Source organism: Ammospiza nelsoni, chromosome 14 (assembly GCF_027579445.1).
Source record: "Ammospiza nelsoni isolate bAmmNel1 chromosome 14, bAmmNel1.pri, whole genome shotgun sequence".
In the NCBI taxonomy this organism is placed as follows: Eukaryota; Metazoa; Chordata; class Aves; order Passeriformes; family Passerellidae; genus Ammospiza; species Ammospiza nelsoni.
In genome coordinates this window covers 6,849,197-6,877,006 of record NC_080646.1, presented here as the reverse complement: position 1 = coordinate 6,877,006, position 27,810 = coordinate 6,849,197, and the positions used below count along the sequence as shown (strand labels likewise).

At 43.0% G+C, this 27,810-nt stretch overlaps 1 protein-coding gene and 1 long non-coding RNA gene across 3 annotated transcripts in view; both read right to left on the bottom strand.

Annotated features, from left to right (window-relative positions):
• The window catches only part of AGBL1 (AGBL carboxypeptidase 1), a 266,994-nt gene extending 246,181 nt beyond the window's left edge, over positions 1–20,813 (bottom strand). For both annotated transcript variants that reach the window (XM_059482534.1, XM_059482535.1), the window contains exons 1-2: positions 20,647–20,813; positions 840–903 (exon numbers count right to left, since the gene is read on the bottom strand). In XM_059482534.1, coding sequence (XP_059338517.1) covers positions 840–903; positions 20,647–20,697 — 115 coding nt within the window. In that variant the 5' untranslated portion in view covers positions 20,698–20,813. The remainder of the gene's footprint in view (positions 1–839; positions 904–20,646) is intronic.
• A 1,764-nt stretch (positions 20,814–22,577) lies between these two features.
• Positions 22,578–25,898, bottom strand: LOC132079713 (uncharacterized). Its single transcript, XR_009419444.1, has 3 exons — positions 25,811–25,898; positions 24,121–24,302; positions 22,578–23,918 (listed from the first exon to the last, which is right to left on the bottom strand). It is a non-coding gene; the product is annotated as an uncharacterized LOC132079713 (long non-coding RNA).
• Between the last annotated feature and the right edge of the window lie 1,912 nt (positions 25,899–27,810).

Genomic DNA, 27,810 nt, shown 5'->3' with positions numbered 1-27,810 from the left:
CAAAGGAACCACGCTCTAACCCTGGGAGCCTTACTGTGTTAACAAACATTGATCCAGGTCTGTGGTTGGGGGATGCTGCTCCTCCAGTTCCTCAGGGAGAGCAGGATCCCCTGTTCCCCATGGAGGCCATCCTTGCACCCAGCTGAGGAACAGGGCTCCAGGGCTCCAAAAGAGAGGCCCAGGTGGACAGGTGATGTCTCTGGTGGGGCTTCCAGGACTGGGGGACCCAGGAGGATCCAGCACTCACCAATGCAGCCCCCACAGCCTGGCAGCTTAGCTGGGTTGGGAATTGTTTAGTAGGTTATATTTTTGTGGTGGAGCAGAAAGAAAAAGGAACTTGACTGGTTTTTTTAGTTCTTTTGGCAATACACTTATTTTTTCTTGCAGCTTTGAGCACATAAAGTGACATCCATTCCCTGCAGCCCCAAGGCAGAAGTGCCTTTTGGAGAGAGGCTGAGCCCTCTGCTTTAGAGAGTCCCTGGGCTCTAAAATGTCAGGTTCCTTTCCCTGTCTCACAGTCCTCTCTCCAATGTCACTGGTGAACATTTTCAGGGGTTGACTGCCAGGGATTATGAAATACTTTGCAATCCATTATCATCTTTGAAACTAAAAAGAAAAAATTGAAACTTATCTCTGAGTCTCTTTTTCTTTTCTTTAACACATTGAATAAGTTCAGTTTTCCAAACACAAGAGTAAGGACTGCTGATCTATAGATACAATTTACATTTTTTTCACCTTGCAAACACCTGATCAAGTTTAAATGTAAGTATGAATCCCCTGATTTGCTTTTGGACCCCCTTTCTGTCCTAGCCCACAGCCCTAAATCTTTGCTTCCTTACCCAAAGACAGCAAGTCAGTGAGGACACTGAGAATGTTCAGGATGACATCCTTGTCACAGGAGCTCTGGAATGGAAACACACCAAATTTACAGATCAGTTCAGAGCAGGACACTTTGTGCTGCACAGGGCTGCCATGCATCATGCAGTGCAGGGGCACTGAGACCCTGGTTTGGATACTGAGCACTTCTGTGCCATCTGGACAGTAAATATGTGGAAACATATTGATGACACATTTTAAAAGCCTTTAACATATCATACTACACAGTATTAATACACAGTAGAATTTCTGTAGAACTGACATCTAAATTCTAAACTAAAGCTCTCTTTTTTGATTTGATTTGGCTACCTCAAAGTTGAGGAAATTCTGTATCACACAGAAATGCTAAATGTGAGGTGTTTTTCCATGACAGCATCTCTGATTACTGGTGTTGAAGAACAATATATTTAAATTATATTAATTCCATCTACAAGAAAATCCCCCTGTCTTTGCAGCCACAACCACGTGGAAGACTTGAATTTGAGAAGAAAAATTCCTAAGGTTATTTTTAAACTAATATAATTTAATTTTAAGACCAAATTACCACCACACTTTGACATGACACATTCTGCTTTAGAGTCACTTTAAATTTTGCTTTAGAGGAAATAAGATATAATGCACTTGAGGAGAAGGAAACACATGATATCTACCATCCATCTGTGTGATACACTAGACCCCTTCTTTAATCCTGCTCCAAACAGATTTCACTGCTCTGATTCAAGAATTAATCATTAGTCTGTATTCCAATTAGAGGGACTTGGGTTAAGATTTGGATGTCTTTATTTCTGAACAGATACAACACCACACAAATTTCTAATATAATACAAAACTTGCATTTGAATAGCCTTGATCCTAAAGAACCTTAGGATCACACAAACTATAATGGAATCACTTTATTTTCAATTAGATGATGACAATGAGATAAAAACTCACAAATATATGGCTCCTATATTTCTGAATGTTGAACTGCTTCAGAAACTTAACCTACCTTGTAACTTAAACTAACCTGGTATTTATTCAAGGTATATGTGATCATTTTACCAGCCAAATTGATTCAACCATTCTCTGACATATTTAACATTATGCAACTGTATATTTAAGACAAGGAGTCGAAAAGTAACACCTATCAAAATGTAACTCTAGAAAGAATATTAGGGAAAGTCTAATTCAGATCTGTCATAATGACTATTAATACAAATGGATCCTTTTTTCCCAATGGATCCCTGAAATGTCACAGCACAGGCTGACAGGGTGCTGAGGATTATTTAGCTAATTAGGGAACTGCAGTCCATATCTCCTCCTTAGTTACAACTGGGCAGGGTATGCACTGGGTGAGACCTGGGATGAAGCAGGAAAGTGATCAGTCTGCAGCCAGAGCAGGTGACTGCCAGCCTGCAGAAACAGATTTCCACCCATCACAGAAATCCTGTAGGATGCTTGGCAGCTCCCTGCAACCAAATCTCCTTCTGTACTGGCAAACTGTACATGCCTTTTTCTGCATGGAATAACTACATTAATGCCAATGTTTCCTAGCTTCTGTATTCTAAACCTGGGAGCGTGTTCCTAGATTTCTTTTTTTTTTGGTCATAATTATTAACAAAAACAAACTCCAAATCTCTGAAAAATGAGGTTTCCCATCATACTCGTTTTGGTCAGTTAGCAGAGCTACCAACCATTCCCTGCTCAATATACATTCCAAGTGAGCCACAGGGACAAGAAGTATCAGCAGGGGAATGAGAGAAAAGAGCAAGATGTGGTCAGGGAAGGGGAAGGAAGGAAGGAAAGAAAGAAGAGTCAGATGAGGATGAGATTGGAGAATCGCTTCTGAAATGGCGACTCACTGGAGAGGGTCTGTGAGCACTGATGGCTTTCCCAAGGCTCAACTTGCTTTTGCTGTTAGCTAAAATCCACAGGCAAAGTGCCTGTCTCATCCCATCAGAGCTGGCCCATGCCCAGAGGGAGAGCCTGCTGTTTCTCTTTGTTGTTAACCCAACAAGCAGAGATCTCAGCACTGAACATAAAAGTTCAGCCCTTTTATGATCCCTGTTGAAATCAAAAGGCTCAGTGAGATGGGATTGCTGCTCCTTTCAGAGCCAAGACAAACAGAAGATGTGGCTTTAATGAAATCCAGTAACTCATTTTTCACCAAGTATTGCCACCCTCACCTTAGAGGAGTCCAGATTTGTGCCACTGGCTCAAGCAGGGTCAGAGCAGTTCTGAGCAGCATTACTCTTGGGTAAAATATACCATTTTAGTCCTGTGTTAATCTTCCTAATTCATGTCTTTGTTCATTTGAGCTGGCTCAAGTCTCCCAGACTAAACAAAGAACATTCAGAGCTCTCCTCCCAAGAATTTCTTGGCATTTTTAGCATGGGGACTTAATAGCCAGGGGCAGGCTGTCAGGAGTGATGAGTATCCATCAAATTTACTGACTCCAGGAAGACTTACTGTTCTCAACACCTTTTTAAATACCAGGGTTGCCTAAATCAGACTGTCCTCTGGTTTTGTCTTGCTGCCTCTCAGTATCCCTTTCCTCTGTAGGTGGATGGATTACACATTAAGGTTTCAGTAATGAAGTCTTCATTGATTTATGCTCCTATTACACTGGGTTGTTTATTTTAACTGATTGGATTGTGGGTTCCTAAGCCATTAACACAAATAGTGATGACATAAGATATCCTCTGACTTTCCATGCACTTTATCCAGGGACTCAGGCAAACAAAGAACTTTAGGGAACGTGAAAGATCAACCTTTAAAATGTGAAAATTAAAGCTGGGTGATATTGCCAAATATTTTACCTGAGTGTTTACTCTTGATGTTTTAACACTGAAATTCTGTGTTGGTGCCTCATTGCTCCCCTTCCTGCTGCACACCACTGAAGGAGTTGGATGATTCATGTGTTGGCTGAAACAATGGATAAAACCCCAGTCCCATTACAATTTCCTACTAACTTTAGTGGCAAATAACACTGAATAACAGAGACTTCTGCAGAAGAGCACAGCTCCCATTTATAATAGCAAGACAACACAGAAAAACACACCCTAAAGCTGCTATTGTCTTGCTAGATGACAACTTGCCTCTTGAAAAGAAACAGCTCAGTTTTGACTAATTATCTTCAGGTTTTAAAAGCCATCAACGATATTTGGACATTGAAATCCATTAGAATTGATTGTTTAAATTAATACACATAACAAACTCCTTGTGGATGAATTGCCAACGTATTCATTCATAAAAAATATTCAGTAAATCTTTTTCAACAGTAAATACAAATGAGAAAATCACAACTTGTGCCTGATCTAAAAAAGATGAATAGAGTAATTTCTTTAATGCAAATTTCTTACCCTACTCTGGTAAAAATAAACACATTAGTTATTTTTATTGAAAGAGATGTTTGATGGTTTAAGAACAAACCATAACCAAAGAAACGAGAAAAGTAAAATTCCTCTTGCTAAGTATTTTCCATTCCTGCCAGTACTTACAAATGTTAGATACAGCATCCACATGTGCACAGACTAATGAAGATGCATTTGTTGTATATGGGTGGAATAAGAGGAGAGAAAAGTTCCCAGAAGCTTAAATTAGATTACAAAATTACTGACCTCCTGTAGAATTTCACTAAAAGGATTTAAAGTTAGAGCGAAATTGTTACCTATTAACAACAGCCTGTAGTTGCCTTCACAGATTGTGGCTGGACAAAGGCTAAAGCAGCAAAAACATCACTTTAAATATCAAGCATGGCTGTTCTTTCTGGTCAGAGCCCCTCATCTTTCTTAGCCTTACTCCAGCAAAGCATCCTATCTTCCTCACCCAACCAGGAGTATCACAGGGCTGAGCTCAGATGCATTTAATCAGCTCCTGGCTGAGAGCTCCTCTCTGAGCTTTTCCTGAGAATTAATCCCTGAAACACTGGGGTTAGCTTGGCAGAAGGATGGAGAAAGCCAGGAATAAAAAAATACCCCAGCACATCGTCATTGATAGGTTACAGGCAGCAAGTGATTAATTGGTGACATTGGGCTTGGAGGACAGCAGCTCGATCCCAGCATTTCTGACTGGCAGCTGGGGTTATTGCACTGACCCACAGTCAGGCAGGGAACAGCTCCTGTCTCCTTGTTCTGCTCCTGGGAACATGCCAAGACCAGCTGTTATTTACTCAAGACAAGATTATAAAATTGCCACTAAGCCACTGTACCAGGTAACCTCAGGGAAGTCTCTGGGGATGTTTTCCACAAGACTCAGAAACCCAGCAGAGGAGGGAATTTTTCTTGTACCACCTGCAGGATAGCAGCCATCAGTGCATCCCCTTCCAGCACTGCATTCAAACAAAAACCTCCCACAAGCTCAGTCTTTTGGGCTTTTTCTCTTTTGCCCAAAGGCAGGTATTTCCCTGAGTGAGACACACAACCTACTGAGAGGGTTTGTTGGGAGTCTAAACATTAATGCTGAAAAAGGAGAGCACCCAGAAAGAAATCAAACAGCATTAATTTGTGCAGTGCAAGATTTACTAATAAATATTTTATTTGAGGGAAGAAATACAAAGCAGTTATTCCAATCACAAAAATAATGTATGCAAAATGAAAGAAGTCGCTCTTGCAAGACAATGCATAACATGGTTCCTACCAATACATCTTTTAAATTAACTGTAGAATTGTCTCACAAAGCTGTGTGACTGCTTAGGAAAAATCTCCCAAACAAACAACAAAACAAAACGGTCTAATTTTAAAGAAAAGGCACTGCTTCACTGGGCTAAAAAACTTCCAGACCTGTTTGTTTGGGTCTTTTTTAGTGAGACTAAGGAATAGGATATCCAGTTCCAGGGTTTGTTTGTTTATTTGTTTGTTTGTTTGTTTTAAAATAGCCTGTTTCTAAATACGGAAGCAGGGTTTGACCTGTCCAAAATATATCCTCTTCTCTTTCCCTTAATAAATTTGCTCACACAAATAGCAGTCAGCAGCCCAACTGCCTGTGTAATGAGACTTACATCTGCAAGTCAGATTTCTCACTCTCTGTGCTTGAAGCCTATTGAAGAGAAATTCTGGTGCAAAATTAATAGTGGCTAAAATCAAGAGCAGGTTAGAGGTTGAGCAGCATTAGTCCTCACTGTCTCCTGAGACCTCGAGAAAATATTGGGTTGTAATTACTCTCTCAATGCTTAAATCAGAGAGTTCTCAGCCAGCAAGGCAGAGGTGCCTACCAGCCCAAAGTGCTGGGCACAGCCACTCACCACTGGCATTATGGATTTGCCAGCTGGATATCTCCTTCCCACAGCTGACTATCCAGCCTTAGAGTAACTGTGAAGCCAGGTTTGGTGCCTTATGTTCTGTGCTTTGTCAGAGTAAATTGCTTTTTCTAATTTAAGAGGAGCTAAAAATTCGCACTTAACTAAGAGAGCAAAATACCCTGGAGAGTTTCTTGTCTGAATGCTCCCATCCTCAGCCTCAATATTCAGCCAGCAAAGCGTGATTTCTTCTTGTTGGAAGGTCCACAGTATTTGTTACATGGAGGTTTAAAAATCATTATTTCTGAGGGGGGTAAAAAGGGGTTCAGAGACCTTTGAAATATCAGTAGGCAACCACAGAGTAAGGGAAGATTGCAATTAAAGTGATCGTAGCTCGAATTTTGGCATAAGTGGAGCACCTTCTTAACAATAGTACCATTATCCAGGTTTAGAAGGATCACAAGAAATTACGGTCAAGTGGTCCCTGCTCCCAAAATAACCATCCAAATATCCTCAGCATCACCACAGGAGCCACCATCCTCTACGGTAAACCGTACGAGCATTTCTTTGTCCAAATGTGCATTTCCTCCTCTGAAGAGCCAGATAGGCCTGAGCAAGGCAGGGAGCTCAGAGGAGACATGGAAGGAGAAGGGGCTATTTAAAGCCTCAGAGAGGAGGACCCTGCTGCTCTGGGAGTGTCCTAAGTGACCTCTTTAATCCTGGGAGAAAGGCGTCCGCAGCTGTGGGGGATCACGTAGCCCTCAAACTGTACCCGGGGCAGCCAAGGGGCCTCCAGGGACAGCACACATGGCCAGGCCACCTCTTGCTCCTGTTCCCAAGCCTTGGGACAGGTCCCTCTTGCTGGCCCTGTGAGGCATGGCAAGCACCCCACTGAGCCAAGCGCCAGGCATTTCTTTTCCTGCTGATGCTTCACACCACACCAAGCCCAAAGCAGAAATTATGGGGGTTTAGATAAGAAAATATGACAAAGACTCATTAAAAATGTTCTTCCCTCTGGCCTGCTGCAATCAGGTGGGTGTCACCCTGGCTTTTTAAGATTTTCTAAGCCTTCTGATGTTGACATTCTTGTAGTGAACTTTCTCACACGCTTTCTGTAAGTAACTCATTGTTTTACATTCCTTTATGGAGGAGGAGAAAGTCGATAAACTGTTAGTTTGACCAGTGTCACTGGAGAGGTGGCACTGTCACCCTCCAATCCACTGTCACTCTTGGAAAACTATAAATGTTGGAGTCAGAAAATAAACTTCTCTTTTTTCCTTCACCTTGAGAACAGCAGTGTGAGCTTGTGTTTTTTCGTGTCCTATAGCAACAGGTATGGTGGCTTTCTTCATGGCTTGCAATGACCTGAAGGTCTGGTTTTCTTCTGGTTTGCACTTGGGTGTGATAACCTGCACCATCTTTTTCAGTAACACATGAAAACACCCATCATGGCTGGATGCTATGATTCCAACCCTTCACAGTGAGTGGCAGCTCATCCAGGTGAGCAGGAATAGTGCCTCAAAGCAAATTTCTAACATGCAAATGGACAGGGCTTTGCTCCTCTTCATTGAGCTTCAGGATTTCTTCTCAAAGGATACAGGCTACACTCTGCAGGACTGAACTACCTCAAGGCAGGGATAGGAAAATTCCAAACTTGCATCGTAATGTCTTCAAAACACTGAAGGTGTTGAGATGAAACAGCTTGGCTTAAGCTGATCTCTAGCCAAAATAACTTGGTGAATAGCATGGTGAAAATTGTCTGTGCCAAGGAATTTTACAAAATTTAATGCACTAAATTGCACTAACATAACACCTTGTATCAGAGGATCACAGACTTCTACATAAATATTAGCTAACACCTGCCCAATAGCATCCTCATCAAGATCAGATTGTTTCTTATTTTCCTGGTGGGAAATACCATCCTGTTGTGGGAAATTCACTTAGCCAATACCTAAGAGGATAGCTGGCAGAGCCAGGATAGCTATGACAACAAAATGAAGCTGAAACACTGCATGCACAGGAGTACTGTAGCCCTCAATCACACACTGACTTCCATCTATTTGTGAGGAGTTCCAAACTTCTCTTCCCTGAGATCAGTCTTCTCCTCCCAACCTCCCAGAAGTAAATGCAGCAGAAAACTCTATGCCCTGCAGGGAATACTGATGCCAGATTGGGAGAAGAAAGAAAAATTCCCCACCAGTGGGTCTCAGAGCTGTTTGAAGAGAGATTCATCCTTGTGCCAAGGGATGAGGAGGATAAATAATAAATCCATGCAGGAATCAGGAAGCACATAGAGCGTGGCCTGATCTTTTTCCAAAGGATGTTTTACCTGCTGTGTCCAAAAGACTCAAAGGTGTTTCCCCTAACTTCAGAGCAAGGTTGTTCATGTCAGTGCCACGCTATTAGTGTGTCACTCCAATAAAATATATTCACACCCAGATATCTGCAGGAATTATGCCCTGACAGACTGCAATATCTTGGATACTCTTGGCAAAGTAAACTTCTTTTTTTTGTCTCTCTTTTTCCACACCAAAGTTCTCTCAGTTTTCTCAAAAAAAGCTTGTCCTTGTGCAGAAGTTCCTCCTGATACAAAGTTCCTTTGTGTCACTTGTTCCTCTCACTAATGCTTCTCTAATAGAGCAATTACTTTATTATGCAGAAACGGTGGTAAAACATTATTATATAACCCTCAAATGCTTCTGTCAAATTGGAAGTGTTAAAAGAATGAGGAAACTTTGAGATAAATCAAAACACGTGACACTCTGCAAAAGGCTTTTAGACTTTCTTTTGAATATTTCTAATGTTCTTTCTGTAATTTCTACTTCAGATAAATTCTCCCAGGTTTTATCTCTTATTTCACAATAAGTTACCTATGACACCTAAAGATTTTGACTGGATTTAATGTTATATTATTCTCCTTTTTGCTCTTTTTAATCTATTTTTATTTTAATGCCAAGATTATCCTAGCATATGCCTTTCACACTCTCTTATTAAGTTTCTGTAAGGCATTAACCATTCTTGTACAATGAATTCTATATGCATGCCAGCACCTACTGTTTATTGCTGTTTCTTGGATTTATTCCTATATTTTATATTACTTTTGCTGTTACTGAACTAATTCAAAATATTAATGTTTCATTCAAATGCCACTCTGTTACAGATATTTAACACAACTGCCACCCAAATTTTATAGGGAGGGATCTGTTTTCTCCATTCAGTTATAGTTTTATTTTCCCCACCAACAATGAAAAAGCAGCATGAAACATGCTACTCCCTTTCTTTTCTGTGAGATTTGATGGGTGTCAGTCCAGAGAACACTTTGTCTTTCAAAGATGAGGCACATTTGGGAGTTGACAAACTTTGTTTTACAAGCGATGGCATTTCACAAAGTACAAATGAGTCTGGAGAATCTTGGAAAATTTCCAGATGTACTCGCTTTTTAATGAAACCACAGATTTTTGAATGCTACAGCAAATGTGAGTATGTGCATGTGGAAATAAATGGCCATAATGAAGGTGCTGCTATGCTTGCCTTCTCTGGGATGTTCCTGCTTGGAACAAAAATAAAGCCCAAGAAAATAATGGTAAAGCCCAAGAACCCCTGGGTCTCATCTCAGTCTGCCCTAACACTTGTCTGTGTTCAGTGCAGGCTTCTCTCTGTATTCCTGTGCCAACAATCCCACTTTTTGCACATTATTCTTGTACAGGCTGAAGATGAGGATCACTATAAGGTGCATTCTGGTTTAGAAAAACACCAGTCCTTTCTCTTGCCAAGTGTCCTTATGCGTCAATCTGCCCCACTTCCAAAAGCACCTTCTGGAACAGCCATGCAAATGCTTTTAATCAATCACATTTAATAACAATGATTGAGATATGGGCAGTGGAGACAAGCCACTAATAACTATTGTTAGTCACAGCTTATTTTCTTCAGAGATGGAACCTGAAAGTGAAAACGATGAACCTATTTTTGCCATCCAGTCTAAGTGAAAAATCAAACAACAAACGAAACTCGGCATCCATAATGAATAGCAAACTGTGCTTTGAAATTCTAATGATTTAAAGTAATATTGCCAGTAATATAAAGCAGAACTTCAGTGTAACTGCATTGCTGAGACCCATCCGTCTAGATTTAAACAGCAATCTCTCAGCAGCAAAGCCCTCAGTTCTCTGAAAAGGTTGCCAAGTTTTTAAGAGGCATGATAGGGGTATGTCATTTTCCATCCAGAAGGTAACAAAGATTTTTATCTCCTTTATCTTCAGTCTATACCCCACGCTAAACACCCAACAGCAGCAAGCCATTGCCACAATACCAAAACCAGGCATGTTTGGGGCTTATTCCACCCTTGTTACTTCATCCAGTAGCTCAGAAGCACCTGAAAACTAAGTCAAGTTAAAAGGTGTTTTTATTTGGTCAGTCCAGCTAAAAGGCATTTTATTAGCTCCATGAATGAGCCCATGTCTGTGTTACTGCTCCAGGAAAAGGGACAGGAGTTATATTTAAAAATACCCATCTCTACACATTCTGCTAGGATGTCCTGTGGAATTCAGCCAACCAAACCCCTTGGGCTGTCTTCTGAGACTCTCTCACATGAGAATGAGCTGAACACGCCAAGGCACAGTGTGCTGATCTCTCAGAGAATGGTGAATTCTTCAGTGAATACCCAGCAGGATATTTTATCTATGTCAAAATCTACCTCTGCATCCATTGCCAGCAAGGAGAGATCACCAAAAAGTTGCTATTGTGTCCTGTTTTGTTTTTGCATGCTCCCAAGGAGCCCTACTGGTGTAATAGTGCTCACAGGCTTTGTAGGACATAGCAGGGGCCTCTCAGCTAGGGAGATTTCCAACTGTTTGATCACCCAGCCATGCAGACCTTTCAGACAAACCCTCCAGAGTTTTCAGTCAGCGAGGTACAGCTGCTGCTGTGAGAGCTTTTGAACCAAGCTGTTAATAATCATGGTTTTCATCTCAAAGAGAAGTCGTTTTAATGCATCTCTGCATCCAGCTGTCCCCTTGAAGTCCCTGTGCATCGCGGGGAGATCAAATGACCTTAGCCATATGGGAAGAGAAATTGTCAAAGAAAACAGAGACAGGCACACATTATCATTCTCCTTTGTCACCTCCAGCTCTCTCCCCCGCTTGCAGAACTTCAACATGGAGCCAGAGGCTGCTCAAATTGCAGAAGATTGTCCCAAAGAGAAGATCAATAATGCTGCTTTCCCCCAGCCTCTCCAGAAACTCTCTCCATATGGATGGTGCTGGTTTATTCCTGGAAGAATTGAGGGTTGAAAGAGGCAGTTCAGTTTGTTCCTCTGACTTCATCAGATCAGCATTTTAATCACAGGGAAAGGTCAGGTGGTCCATTCTCCCTCCTCCCCTCCTTTGATGTGAGACAGGTGGGCATTCACCATGCCAAGTAAACTGCTTATGGGAGCATATCTCTCTCCCTCTCCCTGTCAATCTCCTGCTTGCCAGGTTAATCCTGAATGAAATGGAGGGTCAGCTTTATCTTCACTGTAAATCTGCAGCTTTGGCCTTTCATCAGGAATCCCATAAAAAGCACAGAAGATGGCAGAGGACGACAGGCAGTGCACTGATTTCACCCAGGCTGCATGAGTGTCATGTGCTCAGGCTGTGAGTTGTTCCACCCTTTGATTTGGGAAACAATGTGGGCTAAGATTCCCTTTGCCCTAACTTGACAGATGAATCTTATCTCCATCTACTGTCCAAATGAAGAAAGCAGAAGGCACAGACATTGAATGAGTTTGATGGGGTTTGTAACAGTTCTGAAATAAAGCCCAGCACTCCTGCTTGATCCATCAATACAGCATCATTCCCTCCTTTGAAAGGAAAGGAATAAGTACCAGAGGGTGCACTGAGATGATGGGCCATGGGGAGAAGAGTCTGTCTCAGTTTACTACAGGGATCAAATTCCCATTAGACCCACTGGGAAAGCCTTTGCCTGTAAATTACACCAAAAGTTAATGTGCATAAAGGGCTTCTCAGAAGTTGATTGCAGTAAACCACAATGCTGTGGTGTTTCCATGTCAGAAAAATAGCCCATATGTTTTGTTTTCAAAGCATCCCATGTTGAAAGGCAGAGGGGAAAAAAGCCAAGATTTCTTTGGTAGAGTAGTGATTTCTCCCACAGGAATTCTGTGTCAGAATTACTCAATTTTCTAATAAGAATCATCATGAAAGCTTTGCAGTTCTCATTAATTCCACCTCAACCTTTTGAAAATAAGGCTGTGTTCTTCCATGAGAAGAGACCATGAGAAGAAAAACCTATCCTTGTTCTCTAGACCCCCAAAGGAAAGGAGATTCAGCTTTGCTCGTGTAATTTCTTATCAAGCAAATGTTATTCTATTAATCAATAGTTGGTCTAAAGCACAAATTCTCTTTTTTGTACCTTAGTAGTGCCTGCAGGCAGAAGAATGTCTGCTATGTTATCTTTGTCCTCTCTAGGAGACATCTTGTGATGAAATCAATGATGAATTCTTGATTTCTGAGACCTTGATTTGTGTATGATGTGTTTGGTTCCCACTCAGCACAACAAAAGTCATAACAGCACACAGATCAAAAGGAAATACTAAGTCATGGATATGAATGGGCTCTGTCTTCATCAGCCTCTGGAGGAGAATGACCAAGTTTCCCTTATTTTAAAAGATGATCTTCATTGCATTAGACTTTTCTTCCCAAAACTGTACTAAGATAAACTGTTTTGCCTGTATGAAAAGGAAAAAGTTCATCCAGTTCTTGGAGATTCAAATCTCCACCCAAAGAATCCACCTAGATTATATTTAGGTCAGCTTTTCATAAAATGGAACAATCAGGGGAATAAACCCAGATTTTTAATAACAGAAAATGTCTACAAATATTTTCTTGATTTGGATTCATGTTCTTGCTTCTTACCCATTTTAAATTAAGCTGTATTTTCTGAAATAGTCTCTTCTGAAGCAGCAGCACAGTAATGGTCTCTATGGCACACAAAGCTTGCAGGATTGCAGGACAATGCATTTGTTCAAGAACCCACCACACTGCTTACCCCTAACACTGCCTCCTCACCTCCTGCAGCACACCTGGGTTTGTCCAGGGCAGAAGGGAAGCTGAGCTACTGCTCCTGGTCTCGTTGGAGAAGGTTGTTACTCTCTCTCACAGAATGTCTCCCCAACTCCCAGGAGCATTCTGACCTCCCAGTTCCCTGGGAACAGCAATCAGCCAGCTTTTCCTGGGAATCCCAGCTCCCCATCCTTCCCTGCAGAGATTCCCGGGGCTGGATCAGCGCCTCTGTCCTCGGGGGCAAACAGGTGCAAATACACTGTCTGTGAGACAAGAGCTTATTAAAAGAACTAGGGAAGGCAGGAGGGAGTTATTTTCTGTGCTGATCTGGTGAGAACGGCATAGTCAGGAGATGGGAGTCAGGAGAGCCCAGTGGCACCTGTGGGCACTGTGCGTGGATTTGGGATCTCAGAGCCTGAGGATCCAGGTGTGCACACACCAATCCAACAGGCACAGGAGAGGGACATGTCTGCCCAGCATCACAGCCAGGTCATGAGCAGCTGCTGCCACACACTGCCTTATTCTGCATGCCCACTGACTGCTCTTGGAGCCCTGAGGAATGAGAGGCTTTCACCTGCACTTCCAGAGGCTTAAATCCCCCCAGATTTCACTGCAAGAGTAATTGTCACAGACATCTCTTATGAAAAATCCTTTCCTTAGGATTTTTCCTCCTTAGAAGCTGAGAGGCCTCAGGAACAAAATGTAAACAATGGTTATCTGCTGCTGTGGAATGCAAGAGGTGAATCTTTGATTGGCCCATGTTGGTTGTTTCTAATTAATGGCCAATCACAGTCAGCTGGCTTGGACACAGAGCCCGAGCCACAAGCCTTTGTGATCATTCTTTGCTATTCTATTCTTAGCCAGCCTTCTGATGAAATCCTTTCTTCTATTCTTTTAGTATAGTTTTAGCATAATATAGATCATAAAATAATAAATCAGCCTTCTGAAACATGGAGTCAGATCCTCATCTCTTCCCTCATCCTCAGACCCCTGTGAACACGGTCACAAGTAATGATGGTACGAGTTGTGTCATCTATCCTGGCACAAACAGGAGTGATCACACAGAGGCAGCATGTCCATGATAACAACAACTCCAGGAGCAATTTCCAACCCTGCTGTCCCAGACCAAGCAACACAAAAATCCCTCCCCATCTTTTAAACTCCCAGTATGTGTAGGAAATTATTTTCTTTCTGTTAACACACATCAGTAAAATCTCTGCTGGTGCCAGTAGACACTGCTGGAGCCAACCATTATTAGCCCATATGTTTTTCAATACAAGCAACGTTTTGTGCCTGGTTTGCTGGACACAATATAATAAACTTTAATTCAAAATGCCCATGAACACATTTTCTACTACAGACACTTTTTCCTATTATAGATAAAACCAAGAGGACTGGACCAATGCATAGGACAGAAAAATGTGTCTAAGCCATCACAACAAATGCAGCATAATATACTGAAAATAAGATTATGCTACACAAAGGAACGCTAGCAAGACCTATTCAGCAAACATCTCTGTGTATGAAAACATCTCTTCTTCTATTTCAAAGAGGGAAATTATTGAAACCTGAGAAAAAGACAGGGTGGAAATTTTCCATTGTCATAAAAATATTGATGTAATGTATAAACACATCTGTAGGCATAAAAACAGCTAGGGAGGCTAGATAACTACCAATAATTATCCTCAACTTAGAGATAGATAAACAGGTGTTTTTAAAATATATTTGCATACTGTATGTGAAAGATAAATAGTTTAAACAAATCCATATACCTCCTTCCATAATGTGGTTTATTCTATTAATTTTTTGTGTCTATAATGCAGTACCAAAATACACAATACTGAGTTGCATGACATGGCATAATGTACCATTATATTACATCCAAATAGTCTAAGTTAAACAGCTTGGCCATAAGCATAAAGTCAGCCCCTCAATGGCTAAAAATCACCAGTTTTAAAGCATTCCTGATATTTAATTTGGTCCTCTGGAGTAACTGCATTTTTTAATTTCCACATGACAACTTGTTTTATTTCATAAAACCTCTGCTTCAGGATGAGCAGTGCCTGTTGCCTGGAAAAATCACCCCATGCAGCATTTTGTCTTCATCATTTAGCATGTGGTTCTGTGCATTATTTATTGTGCAGGATCCAAGCCCTGCATGAAAACAAATTATTAATTTGCTTCTCAATTTATTTTAAACTGTGTTGTTACCAAACTCCAGGGCTTTTTTTTTTTTTTTTCCCCAATGCTCATCACCTGGTTTCTCAAACACTGATGTGAGGCATGGTGGGATTATTTGCTATGTTACACATGATTAACTCAGAAGCAAAGGTTTATAAACCATTTTTCCAGGCTGGAAAAGCTGATCCAGCAACATGGGCATCCTGTCACATTTTCATTGCTGCAGGAGAAGAGAAAGGGCTCTCCTCAACCATTCATGACACAGCCCCAAAGCACAAACCCTCCTAGATGAGGACAGCAGAAGATGAGCAGAGCTCCACTTCCCTCATCTGACACACAAAGTTCTGCTGAGCTCACACTGTGACACACTCTTGTGCTCAGCTCAGCCACCACTGCTGCTGCTCCAATCACTCTCTGGGTACATTTTGCACCCTGAGGTCCTCAATTCCCATTAATTCAGCCACAGAAAATTCTGGATAGCCCATCTGTAGGCATTTGCAGAGGAGCTGGCAGTGTGCTCAGAGAAACAGCTGTGACCAGCCCAGGGACAGAGAGCAATTCTAGTCCCAGCTCAGGCTGTGGAAGGATTTCAGCAGAGTCCAAGACCTGTCACAGCTTCCTCTGAGGGCTTTTAGTGCTCTGTGCAGGTTCACAGGAGTGAAAAACCTCAGTGTTTCTTCTGTGGCCTGGCAGCAATTTGAGATTAATGTATGGATATCAGCCTCCTTTCCTCTTGGTTGCATAGCAGTGCCCCATGGTGGTGAGCAAAGGGGTGTAGGGAAAAGCTCTGGGTTACCTTCAGGTTCTCCTTGGGCAGGGAGGAGATGACGGTGGAGGAGGGAAGGAAAAGCAGCAACCCTGAAAGCTGAGGTTGGGACCTGCACTATCTCTGTAGGATTTTTTATGGAGGATTATGCCTTTTCTTCCATGGTTAAAGCCAAACCAGGCTCATGCAGCCCAAGTGGCATTGGCAGTAGAGACATGAAAAAGTTGCACCCACTGTTTCTCTTTGAACCCTACAAGCCAAGTGTTTCCCTAACTGCTCTTCTTCTGCTGTTCCAAAGCTAAAACAGTTTCTACAAGGAATAACACAAGTAAGTCCACTGCTGCTCACTTTAAGTACAACAATCACAGTAAAACTCAGTTAATGAACCACATAAAAATGGCCATCTGGTTTTGAGCTGATTTTTGTTCCCTCTAAGGCTATTCCACTAAACCCAGCCTACCAGGCTGGCTCCCAAAAACACAGATCCAAACTCTGAGCTGCTCCATCCCCAAATGAGCAGCCATTCTGCTACCTGAGCAGTTCCTGGGATTTTTTTGCATCTATTTCTCTCAAAGCCAGGAATCTCAGCAGTTCTGCTGACAGAGTAAATGCAAGGATGCAGAGCAGAGAAAAGCATTTTGCAAAATGCATTTCTATTCATTGTCAGTGGAGCAGCACAGATACCTTCCCACTTGTCCTTAGGATAACAATAGCTGTGCCTTGTCAGCCAGCCAGCACGACAGCTCAGAAGGGGCAGCACAAAAAACTGAGAGCTCCAAGTTAGCAAACAGCAGATCCTGTGTCTGTTCTGCTGGACACTGCAGCCACTCACAGATAAATCCCTCTGCAAAACCAACACCCACCACTGATACATAAGATTTGCATCTTTTCCCTGTCAAACCGTAGCATTTGGGAACCTGCGAAGTCCAACACAGCAAGACAGAGTTTGAGCCAAAGATCTGCCAACGGCCCCAGGGGCTGCCAGCTTTGCAGAGTATGTGAGCAGGGACTGTGGCTTTGGGAAACATGTGAAAACCACTCTGAGAGCCAACAGGAAATCTGGGACTCCTCAGGCAACACGATGTATCCTGCCATGGAATAAGATGTTCTCAGGGGCAACCAAGGCATGGGCAGTGAGGAGGAGAGCAGGGAGAAGGAAAGGGAAAAATAAAAATGTTTCTTATTTGTATAAATGATCAGAGGGTGGGGTGAGATGAAGGCCAGGGCAATGAGGAGGAGGAACTAAAATACTCTACAGTCTCAAGGGATTCAGGGTCACAAGGCAAGATGTTGGCTCCAGTTTTCTATTGCCCATCTTAGCAAGTACCACCTGTTTTTAACTAACACCCAGATACCTCCTCCTAGCACTAAAATAACCAAGAGATCTAATCCCAAATCTCCTGGGATTTTGCATTGAGGAGGCTGCCTGTAAAGATGGGATGTCAGACTTTTCAGTCTGGTCAAAAGCCATACATGGGGAGGGTGTTTACTTCTGCCATGCTGTGAGAGTGGCAACCAGCCCAGCTTTGACTGAGGAACTGCATTATCTGTGTATGAGAGACAGAGTGGGGCTGGGCAGGGGCTGAGGAGCTCAATGTCATGCAGTGAGAGGTGTGAACAGAACCAGGTAACACTATCCAGGCCGGAGGGATGGAGGTGCTAACTGCAGGATCACACTGGAGAGGGACAGTCAAGAAGAGAGGGCAAGGAGGAACATACCAGGGTTAGAAAGAAAATGAGAAATGACAGCAAAATCCTCAGAGCTTGGCTCTGCCATGCTGACACAAAACCTGTGAGACGGGGAGAGGGTTTTCTTAAATCTGAATTTCACATTTTTAAAGCCGCACACTGTAAGCGGCAAAGCACTTTTTACCTAGAGATCTGAAATGTCATGTCTTCCCTGCAGTGACATTTTGGTGACAAAATGCAGCTGCACTTTGAAAGGAGTTTTTGCTATTCACCTTGTCACTTTGCAGAACATCCATAGCACGTTGCACTTCCAGGGGTTTGAGCTGTCTTTGGAGGATCACGTTCCCTCATAGCACTGGGAACAGTTTTGAAGAACTAAAAAATGTGTTTCTTTCCGTGACTGCTCAGTTACAAAGTGCACTGTGTTCTGGATTTGTTCTGCTTGATACTGCCCTTACCAAAGCCAGGCTGTGGGTCTAGGAGTGAAAGTGTCTGTGCCAGGAAGAAATGGGGGAGAAGGTGACAGACTGTCTCAAGCCTGGACATTCCTCCAACTGGAATAAAAATCTGTCCCAGTGCTTGGAAGGGAGGTAGAAATTTAGTCCTGTGTGAGTGACTGATGGAGAAAGGATGATTTTATTCTCAGTTTATAAATGTTCCCTCATTCTTCACCTGAAAGCTTTCTGCATTCAAAGCAATATTATGTGCTAACAGAAATGGATAATGCCCAGTAATACCCTGCAGAATAGCCTGTTGTAAGGAGCAGATACGTTCTTCATGCCCAATAAAAGAATATGAACCAGCACTGACAGTCCAGCAGGTCACAAAAACAAAGCAACCATGTTTTGGACAGCTGTTGCAGAAAATAACAAAGTGTGGAGAGATGTTATCAGCAAAGGCAAACATCATCCAAAGTTATTATTTCCCAGGCCAATACTTTCCAATTGTGTCAAGTAAAGGTCGTTTTTATCACCTGATTTTTTAGCAGAGATAGGTAATGGTATTACAAAGTTAAGCTGGTAATTTTTTGGCTGAAGGCCGAGGAAAGAGGTGAATCAGAACAAATAATTGCCATCAACCCCTCACTTTCTGCCCTTCGGCACTCAAACCCCCACATCAAATTGAAGATATAACAAGAAATATTTTTTATATCCTTCAAGTGAATATAGAATTTTTGGGAATAAGTCTTGTACCAAGGTGGGATTTTGTGGCACCAGGGATGAATGCTGTGCTGCCTTGTGGTTTTACCAATTCCATGCTTGCAGTATTCCTAACTATTTCTAGCTTAGACCTCCTCATAGCTTTGTCAATGAACTGCACTTGTGATTTTAAACTATAGGTTCCAGTTTAGGTCTGGATCTTGTCCATTTCTGTTCCCAGGTTATGCAAACACCAGGACTGTTATGTTAGAGAGCATAAGAAAAACAGATGTGCACTCAGCTCTCAATTAGCCAAAGAGGGAGAGGACTATAGCCTGGATACAGCACAAACATGATCTACTACAAAGTACAAATTAAATAGGCTGTAACAACATAGGGCCAACAAGTTACACTGCCAAAACATGAAAGGACAGCAGGATAATTTTCTTCAGCATGCCAGTTTACCTGCAGAACTCACTGACACAAGGGGCTACAGAGGGCAAACCAGTGTTTGAAATGAGAAGTAGAAGTTGTTGACAGTTACATAAGCTTGGATAAATACGTCAGGGTTGATCAGCCCCCACAATTAGAGTTTCAAAGCCAATTGCTATCATCGGGTTTTATAACCTCCTCTGCATGCTTGGAGCTGGTCACAGAGACCTCCTGAGATACAGGGCTGGGACACATGAATCCTTGGGCTGACCCAGGTGGGTCAGTGTTTTTGCACACCGTCTCCCTCATTTTCTGAGCCTGCAGTATGTGAGGCTTTGATGGCACATGGAGCAGTCAGAGGATGCTGCTGCTGCTGCCTCAGGCACAAAACTCCTGTCCCCACAGGGCTCTGGGCCACGTCAGCACAGCTGCACACAAGGAGGGCTCAGGGCACCTGAGGAGTGCACACAAGTGGCACTTCACCGTGACTCTCTAAAAGCTGCTTTATATGCAAGTAGCTTGTCTAGGCAGAGCAGTTCCCACCCATCCCTCAGGACAAAATGAGGCTTATGAAAGCACAGGTTCCCTCCCAAAGCACGCTCCCTCTTTCACAGGGTAGCTCATGCCACAACCTGGGCATCTTCCCCTGCCAGAAGGAACACATCCTTGCAGTGGGAAAAGAGAGCCAGAGATGCCTCTCCTTCATCCCATGGCCAAGCTTGTCCACCAGGTATGATCCTGGTCTGGGACACTTCCCTCTGGTCCTTGGGACCTGTCACAGGGCACACCCAACACCAGCACCTCACCAGTTTCAAGAGTTTTTGTCACTTCCCCAGAGTGCTTGAGGGTCCTGGGCAGACAATTTGACAGGGAGGAACTTGCTCCTCACAGGCAGATCTGTTTCCTCGTGCCCCTCAGCCCTCGGACACGCCGAGCTCAGGCTGACAGCGCTGTCAGGTCCCATTCATTTCACAGCAGCCCGTGGCTCACACCTCCCCGCTGCCCTGCTGAACACAGCGAGAGCTCAGCAGAGCAGCCTCTGCCCTCAGCTGGGCCCTGAGAATGAGGCACAGCAGTAATTGCCAGCACTCATCACTGAGCAGTGAAACTTCAATGCATAAAGGCTTTTCAGGGTGTGAGGTGCAGGTCAGGGCTCCCGCACGCTGATGCTTCCAGAGCCCAGCCAGCCAGGAGCTCGTACCAGCAGCCTCAGCCCAACAGGTCCCTGATGGGGGATTAAAGAGGAAAACAAGCCCCAGCGCCTCTCTTGTTAGTTCAAGCTGTTCTTACCTGGAGGGTGGAGAGAAGGACTTGCAAGCCACTGGCTTCTTGTTCTGCCATGCTGCTCCCCACTCACACTCCCTCCTTGTGGCAGCAGACACAAAGCAGCTCGAAAGCCAAGCTGCCAACTTGCCTTGCTGCTGCCCCTGCGTCGTTTAAGAAATGAAGGACTAAACACAGATCCCCAGGCACACGCACACTGCTACCACCAATAATCACAGCAATGCAACTCTAGACCTCAGCAGGAGAGATAAATGTACCCCCTCCCTCCCAGCTCTCCCTCTGTGACGAGAAGATTAATTCCTATATAAAGAATCCCAGGGATTAAGGAAAGTGCCCAGGAAAGGTCTGGGTGCTTGGTGTGTGCTAGGGGGAGCGTGGGGAGGGTGGCAATAGCAACAAGAAAGCAGAAGAGCTACAAACCTCAAAGAAAGCCAGGGAGAAGGGAGGGAGCAGCGCTGGCTGCCTGACAGGCATTCCCAGCTGACCTGCTGATCCGTTCCAGACCCTGCCTGTGGCCTGCTCTCCGTTTGACTCCGTTCCAGTGAAACCGGAGCCCCGGGGAAGGCAGAGCGAGCGGGAGAGATGCCCTCGCTCTTAACGAGCGCTGACAACGAACGGAAGATACACCCGGCATGAGGGACAGGTGGAGCGGGGCTCAGCAGGGCTCCTGGCTTCCAAGCCTGATGATTGTCCCAAGTGGCAGCTGCTGTGGCCACAGGCAGTGCCCTGCAGGGCAGGGAGTGACATCTCATGGAAAGCCACATCTCCAAGACATGGTTTGGGGGAGAGTTTGCTCCAAGGGCCCCTAGATTGATCCACACATACCTATATCTGCCTATAAACACAGCACCTCAGAGCCTGGTTGGCTCCCTGGTGCACAAGACACGCTGTAGTACAGTTGTAGTTGTAGCTTGAATTCCTAGGAGGGCACCGAGTCCACTTTTAGCTTCAGCCCAGCGATATCAAAGGGCTTGGTAAACAAGAAGGAGCAGATAAAGAAGTTGAGTAGAGAGTTGGATGAGGATTTTCCAGCAAAATATTTTCAATGTGAAAAGGTCAGTTGGTCCCACAACAGGTATTTTTTTCTGCTTTCTCAACATCAAAATGAAATTTTTGGTCTTGAGAGATACCACTCCAGGATGGTTAGAAGTCTGTCAGTTGGGATAATTACTGGATATGAAGAAGACAAAGGTTAACTCTTATCTTTCCAATTTTGGGGCACTAATCTCAGTCTTTTCACCTCTAGAATTAAAGTTATTCTGGTGGAGTTCTTTTTAATTCATCCCTTTTGAAAGAATAAGGATTTTTGGAGCAGTAACATAAACCTGGGTCTCTGGGCACAAGGCAGATGCATACAGAACTCAGTGGCACACAAAGACACGGCAGACACGCAGTGTGCACACACTGTCCTTTGCTGATGTCAGTATAAAACCCTAATCTTCTAAGAAGCAGTCAAATGAAGAATAAAACACTCCAGTCTTGGCCAAGGACTGTTTTCAGATGATGAACCTTCATTGATAAGTGCTTTATGCAAATGGTAAGACTAATCCTCCCCAACTCATCCCAGCAATGTGTGAACAAATGGCACAAGCATGACATTCCTCAGTTTCTGTGTGTGCCAGCAGGGTCCCAGGATGTCACTACCAGGTTATAAAATGAAACAGATTAAAATGCCTTTGTCATAACTATGGAGACACATCAGTGGCTTCAAAGAGAGTGTTGGGAAGGCCATTCATTGATGGGCAAGATACTATAGAGACAGCTAGGCAGAATAAGACAAGAAATTTTCTTTCCTATAAAAAATCAGGTTTAAAGACTTTCATTTTCTTTAAAACATGTTTTATTTAAATTTAAAAAACATCCCTCACACTTCATGAAACACCATATTTTAGATATAGAGCTGGTGTTCAGCTATTAGAACACTGACTTTTTGGCCATTTTGGGTAAGTGTCCAGCAGCTTCCCACAGAAGTCACTCCTGTATCCTCCCACTACCAAAATTTGCCACACAAACACAGTACAGCTCTGGGGGTTCTTTCCCATCTGCAGGATTCAATAAAACCTGATAAGAGGCCACAAATAAGTGTGGGGAGAGGCAATGCAGGCAGTGCCCCCAAATGTGCTGGGTGGGAGGGAAGGTGGGTACTGGGCTTGTGAGCAGTGCCAACACATATCTCTTCTGCAAATTATTATAGGGACAGAAAACTACTTCAGAGCTAATTAGGAGCCATTTAAAGAAGCTCTTCCACATTGTCTTCACATTCTCTTTCTTGTGACAATTGTTCCTGTCAGCAGAGCTGTGTGGAACTATTAATTCCTGCTGTGTGGATTTTCAGAAGGCAGCGAGAGCTGATGGATGTAAGCAGGCAGTGGCTGCAGGCAGCCTGGATGCCCTGATCCCCTACCTAAAACACAACTTTAGCCTTTTTTATGGGATTCTAGAACAGATTCTCTAACTCACCAGTGGTCTGGTTCTTCCTCTCTCTGTGAGCTTTAGAAATAATTGCCAAAATTTCACCGCAAATAGGCCAACCCAAGAGGAAAGGGACACCAACATCGGGGGTTGGGGAAAATCTCTTGAGTTCCTCAAAATTTTGGGGTATTTAGCTTGGTTGTACTGAGAGAGTAAAAGAAAATGTTGTACACAGAAACCTCTGGAGCCCACATTTGATTTGAAAAAAGAGACAACTGAGAAAAGTGATTAAAGAATAAGACTCTCATGAAAGACCCCAGCAGAGACAGTGATGTTTACATTGATGTACAGTGTACAGCAAAACCCCTTTGAAACCAAATTTTAAGCTATAAATCATGGAAACTTCTAATTATTCACCATTCCCAAGCCATTTCTTCCAGAATTTGTTGAATTTCCAATATTGTTGCTTTCTAAGAATAGGAGGTCCCCCACCTCAACACACAAAGGCTGAATGAATTAGGAAACCCACAGGGAGCTAAATGCCAGAATTAAAGCACTCAGATCCTCCCATTCATATTACAATGCAAACTCAGTTTGAAGATTAGCTTGTTAGTTTATATCGATGGCATTGTTGTTTCCCCTGTGCCCTCAGGATTACGTGAACCTTAAACAAAATGAAAATTAAACTCCTATCTCCAGCTCCCTGCTAGTGCCAATGGTCTTGTGGGGAGGACAGAGGGGATTATGAACACAAGGCAGGACCTCTGAGCTCTCTGCAGGTGCTGCACACACTCAGTCCAGCAATTTCCTTTCCTGGTGCTCCAGGGCTCAGGCACACAAACAAGCTAGAGATGTCATCTGATCTCCTGTAAATATGTGTACATACACTTAGCCCGTGGCAAAGGGAAGGTAATTCAGGATCATTTCACCTACATTAAAAGAGAACTCAATCCAATTATTTCACATTTTATGAGCATATGAAGAAACCATTAGCATGGATCAGCTGACATTAAGTAATACACTAAGCACAGAAACTTGTTCTTGTGATTAAACCGATGTTTTCCCTACCTGTGAAAGCCTGAAGTTTTCCTCATAGATATGTTGTGCAGCTATAAAATTGGTAAGCTTTCATCCAGAAGCACTTTTGCTCAGATAGAGCATTGCATTAGAGTGATACAAGGTCAGAAATCTTCCTGGATGAGACAATCTGGAAGCTGATGAGAGGAAGACAGAAGTCCTCTGCCAGGTATCTGCAACCACAGTGTCATTGGTTTGATATTTATTAAAAGCAGAAAAACCATACAAAGAGATATAACATATTTAAACAACATTTTACTTTGTTATTAGCGCTTTTCTATTTATTCCATCACCTCCAAAACAGAATTCATGCTTATCCCTCTGAACACTGCAGAATCACATTTGAAAGTAATTTACAGGCTGAATCAAAATTACCCTAAAGAAGTCTTAAACACCACAAAAGCAGCACCAGACTCAATACCAGCAGAATAAAGTGACCAGCCACAGCCAAGCTTCACATCTCCTGTCCAGAGTCTATACCAAGGAGTTGCAGAATTCATTCTTTTCTTTTTTCCTCTTTTTACATTAGCATTAAATGAAGTCCAAATACCAAAATCAGCTTGGAAACCTGTGATTAACCTGAGCATATTTTCCTCCTCATTCTCAAAATATTGACACCACTTTCGCACTCACATTGCACACCTGATTTCTAATAGGATTGATTCAATTTTTAAACCAATGAGATAGATAAGAAAATGGGCAGATTCTATTAAAAATGGGAAGAAAAAAAAACTAATTGGATAAATTATTCATTCCAAAGCCAGCCTGAATTTTATGAAATGCAATTGAAATATTACTGTGTAAAATACCCAGTTAACTGTCCATATTTCATTTATATTAAATAGAGGATTGACTTCCCCTATCAAAATTATATGTAGCCAAGAAATATATCTATTTTAATAAAGGGATATTGCTTTTTCTATTTGGATGCTTTTCTCTCTAACAAACACTTCATTTTCATTCTCTTTCATTCAAGCACAATGCTTATCGCAAGTGATTGCCAAAACAAATTCAATATATTTGAATGTAGAGGACTGATGATGTTCCATTTGTGTATGACTGTGCAGAGTTCCACCCCTCTGAATAATGTCATGTTTCCCCCTCTCTCTGGAAATAATTCACTCTTCTACACAAGGGAAAGGGTTAAAATCAAAGTGAAAACACAAGTCATGACAGTGAAATTGATTTTCAGATTCTGCTGGAAGCAACTCAAGGCTCCTGAAGCCACTGGATGGGAAGATAACACCTGGGTGAAAGCCAGACCAGTGGAAACTGCTGGTGTTACTGGTTTAATGGGAGGCTGGGACTGTACAGAGCACCAGGGGCAGAGAGGGGAATGGGCAGGCCTGGCCAGGGCTTGGTTTTTCTGGGAATGTCCCCATCCAAGCTGATTTCCATTTGCCACTGCCCAGTAGCATGGCCTGGGGAGAGGGTTTGGCAGGGATAGGACAACAAGAATGGATTTAAACCAAAAAAGGATGGGGTTAGGTTGGATATAAGGAAGAAATTCTTCCCTTTGAGGGTGCTGAGACACTGGCACAGTTCACCAGAGAAACTGTGGTTGCCCCATTTCTGAAGTGCTCAAGGCCAGGTCAGACAGGACTTTGAGCACCCCGGGATTGTGGAGGGCGTCCCTGCTCATGGCAGGGTGTTTTATTATCTTATTTCAAAGTTCTCATACCTTCTTGGTGATTTCTCATGGCCAGCTCCTTGCAGCACTGACTTCTTCACAGCACAACCAAGAAACTCCAACTCTCTTCTCAAGCAGCTAACCCACTCTTTTGTAGCACTCATATTATTGGACACAGCTGTGGCCTATTAAGGGCAGGCCTGTTGCTAATCTTTGGTGATTAGCACAGCTGCAGCTCCTCAGGTGTGAGATTGCCTTCTGCACTATTCTCTTACCTTCTATCCCTCCACAAGGGGGTGAGATGGAGTGATTTCTAAGGTCCCTTGTAATTTTAAGATTTTATGGCTCTGTGAAAAGTCATATCTTAAACACACAAACACAGCTCACCTTGAGAAAGGTGTATTTAATCTCTTGACTGCTGTGACTGCTGCTCCCACTTTTTCCCTACGGAACATCTTGCTGTGCCCTTCAATGCCTCAGACAGAGCAGCTGGGGAATCCCTGCCCTTTTCCTGAATGCTGCAAGTGTGTTCCAGTCAGATTCTACCCATGGAGATGCTGATTGCACCCAGTGCCCTGGCAGAGGAGACCCCTGTACCCCTCTGAGCCTGTGAGATTTGTGGGCTGCTGCTCCTCTGGCTGGTGATAGACCCTCACAGCATGAGAATCCCTGTCCCACCCCTGGCCAAACAGCCCATAATGCCACCCCCCTGTTGAATGATAACAGTAAAGATGTACTAAAGAAGGAAAAGAGGAGGATGAAATTATAGAAAAATACTTAAATTAAGAGCTTTGGTGCTTTAATCCTCTTTGGCAGATCCCTGGGCAGCAGTACAAGGCAAAGCCCTCTTTATCCTGGTGCTCAGTAAATGTTTCTGCTGGACAAAACATCTTTTCCCACAGATTTAACTACATCAAGCTTTTCTATTACTTATAAAAAGAAAGCAATTTTTTCGTACCTTGACAGCCCCTCTTTGCCACCTCTGCCATCAATTTTATTTTTTCTGTTAAAAATGTCTCTGTTCTAATTTAAAAGTTCCCAGCACTCCCATTGCAAAACTGAGGACAGACACACTCAGGAAGAGGAAGAATCTGGTTTTTTGAATGTTTAAGGAAGTGGACTTTACATCAGCCAGATGCAGTAGTAGACAAAACTTTCCAATTAGCAGAACAAATTGTGTTATATCTGTCCTTTTTGTTTGTCTCACATTTAGCATCTCTGACACACACAGTATGCAAAGGTGGCAGAAAAAGAAAAGGTGGTTTTGAAAAGGTAAGAAACAAAGAAAAAAGAGAGAATTCAACCCAAATCATCCCATGGTTTAAGGAGTCCTGCAAGTGAAGTAGAACATGGAAAGTTGGGCTGGTTTAGGTGATACAATATTAGGACTTAGAAAATTAACTCCAAAAAGAAGAGTTCTCCACTGCAGTTTTTGTAGTAGCACATTCTCCTTCTTGTTTTGCATTGAGGTATGATGAATATCAGTCATCTGTCTCATGAGGAAGCAATGACAAAAACAATGATGGTGGGAGAATCCTTATCCTGTTTCCCCTGGGTCCATCAAAACTGCCTAAATCTGGAGCTGAACTCTCCAAATCTGAAGGAGTCTCAGTACATACACTGAGATTTGGCTAAGACTAAATTTGAGTAATGGTTTGTGACCTAATAAATTTATCAATGCTGTGGAGGCCTTGGAAGGAGCTGTCATCATGAGAAACACAGTTGGAACTGAGGATGGCCTGTTATTTGCAATACTTTGTCATCAAAATCCTCTCCATCCTGAATGATGAACAGTTCTCTATAGGAATAGAGAACACAGCAAAATTTAAAATGCAGGGGAATTTATACTGTGGGGAAGGAAGTCATCTCAGAGACAGAAAAGCTGTAAGACAGAGGGACAGCATTTGTGTACATTTCACTTTGACTGATTGAGAGCAGGCAGGTTTCCCCGAGACTTGGCTCTGGAAGCACCCAAGAGGATCTCTTAGGAGATTAGGTCTTTCTAACTTTGCTCAGAAATACTTTACACTCTCAGCCCCGTGGATGTGCAG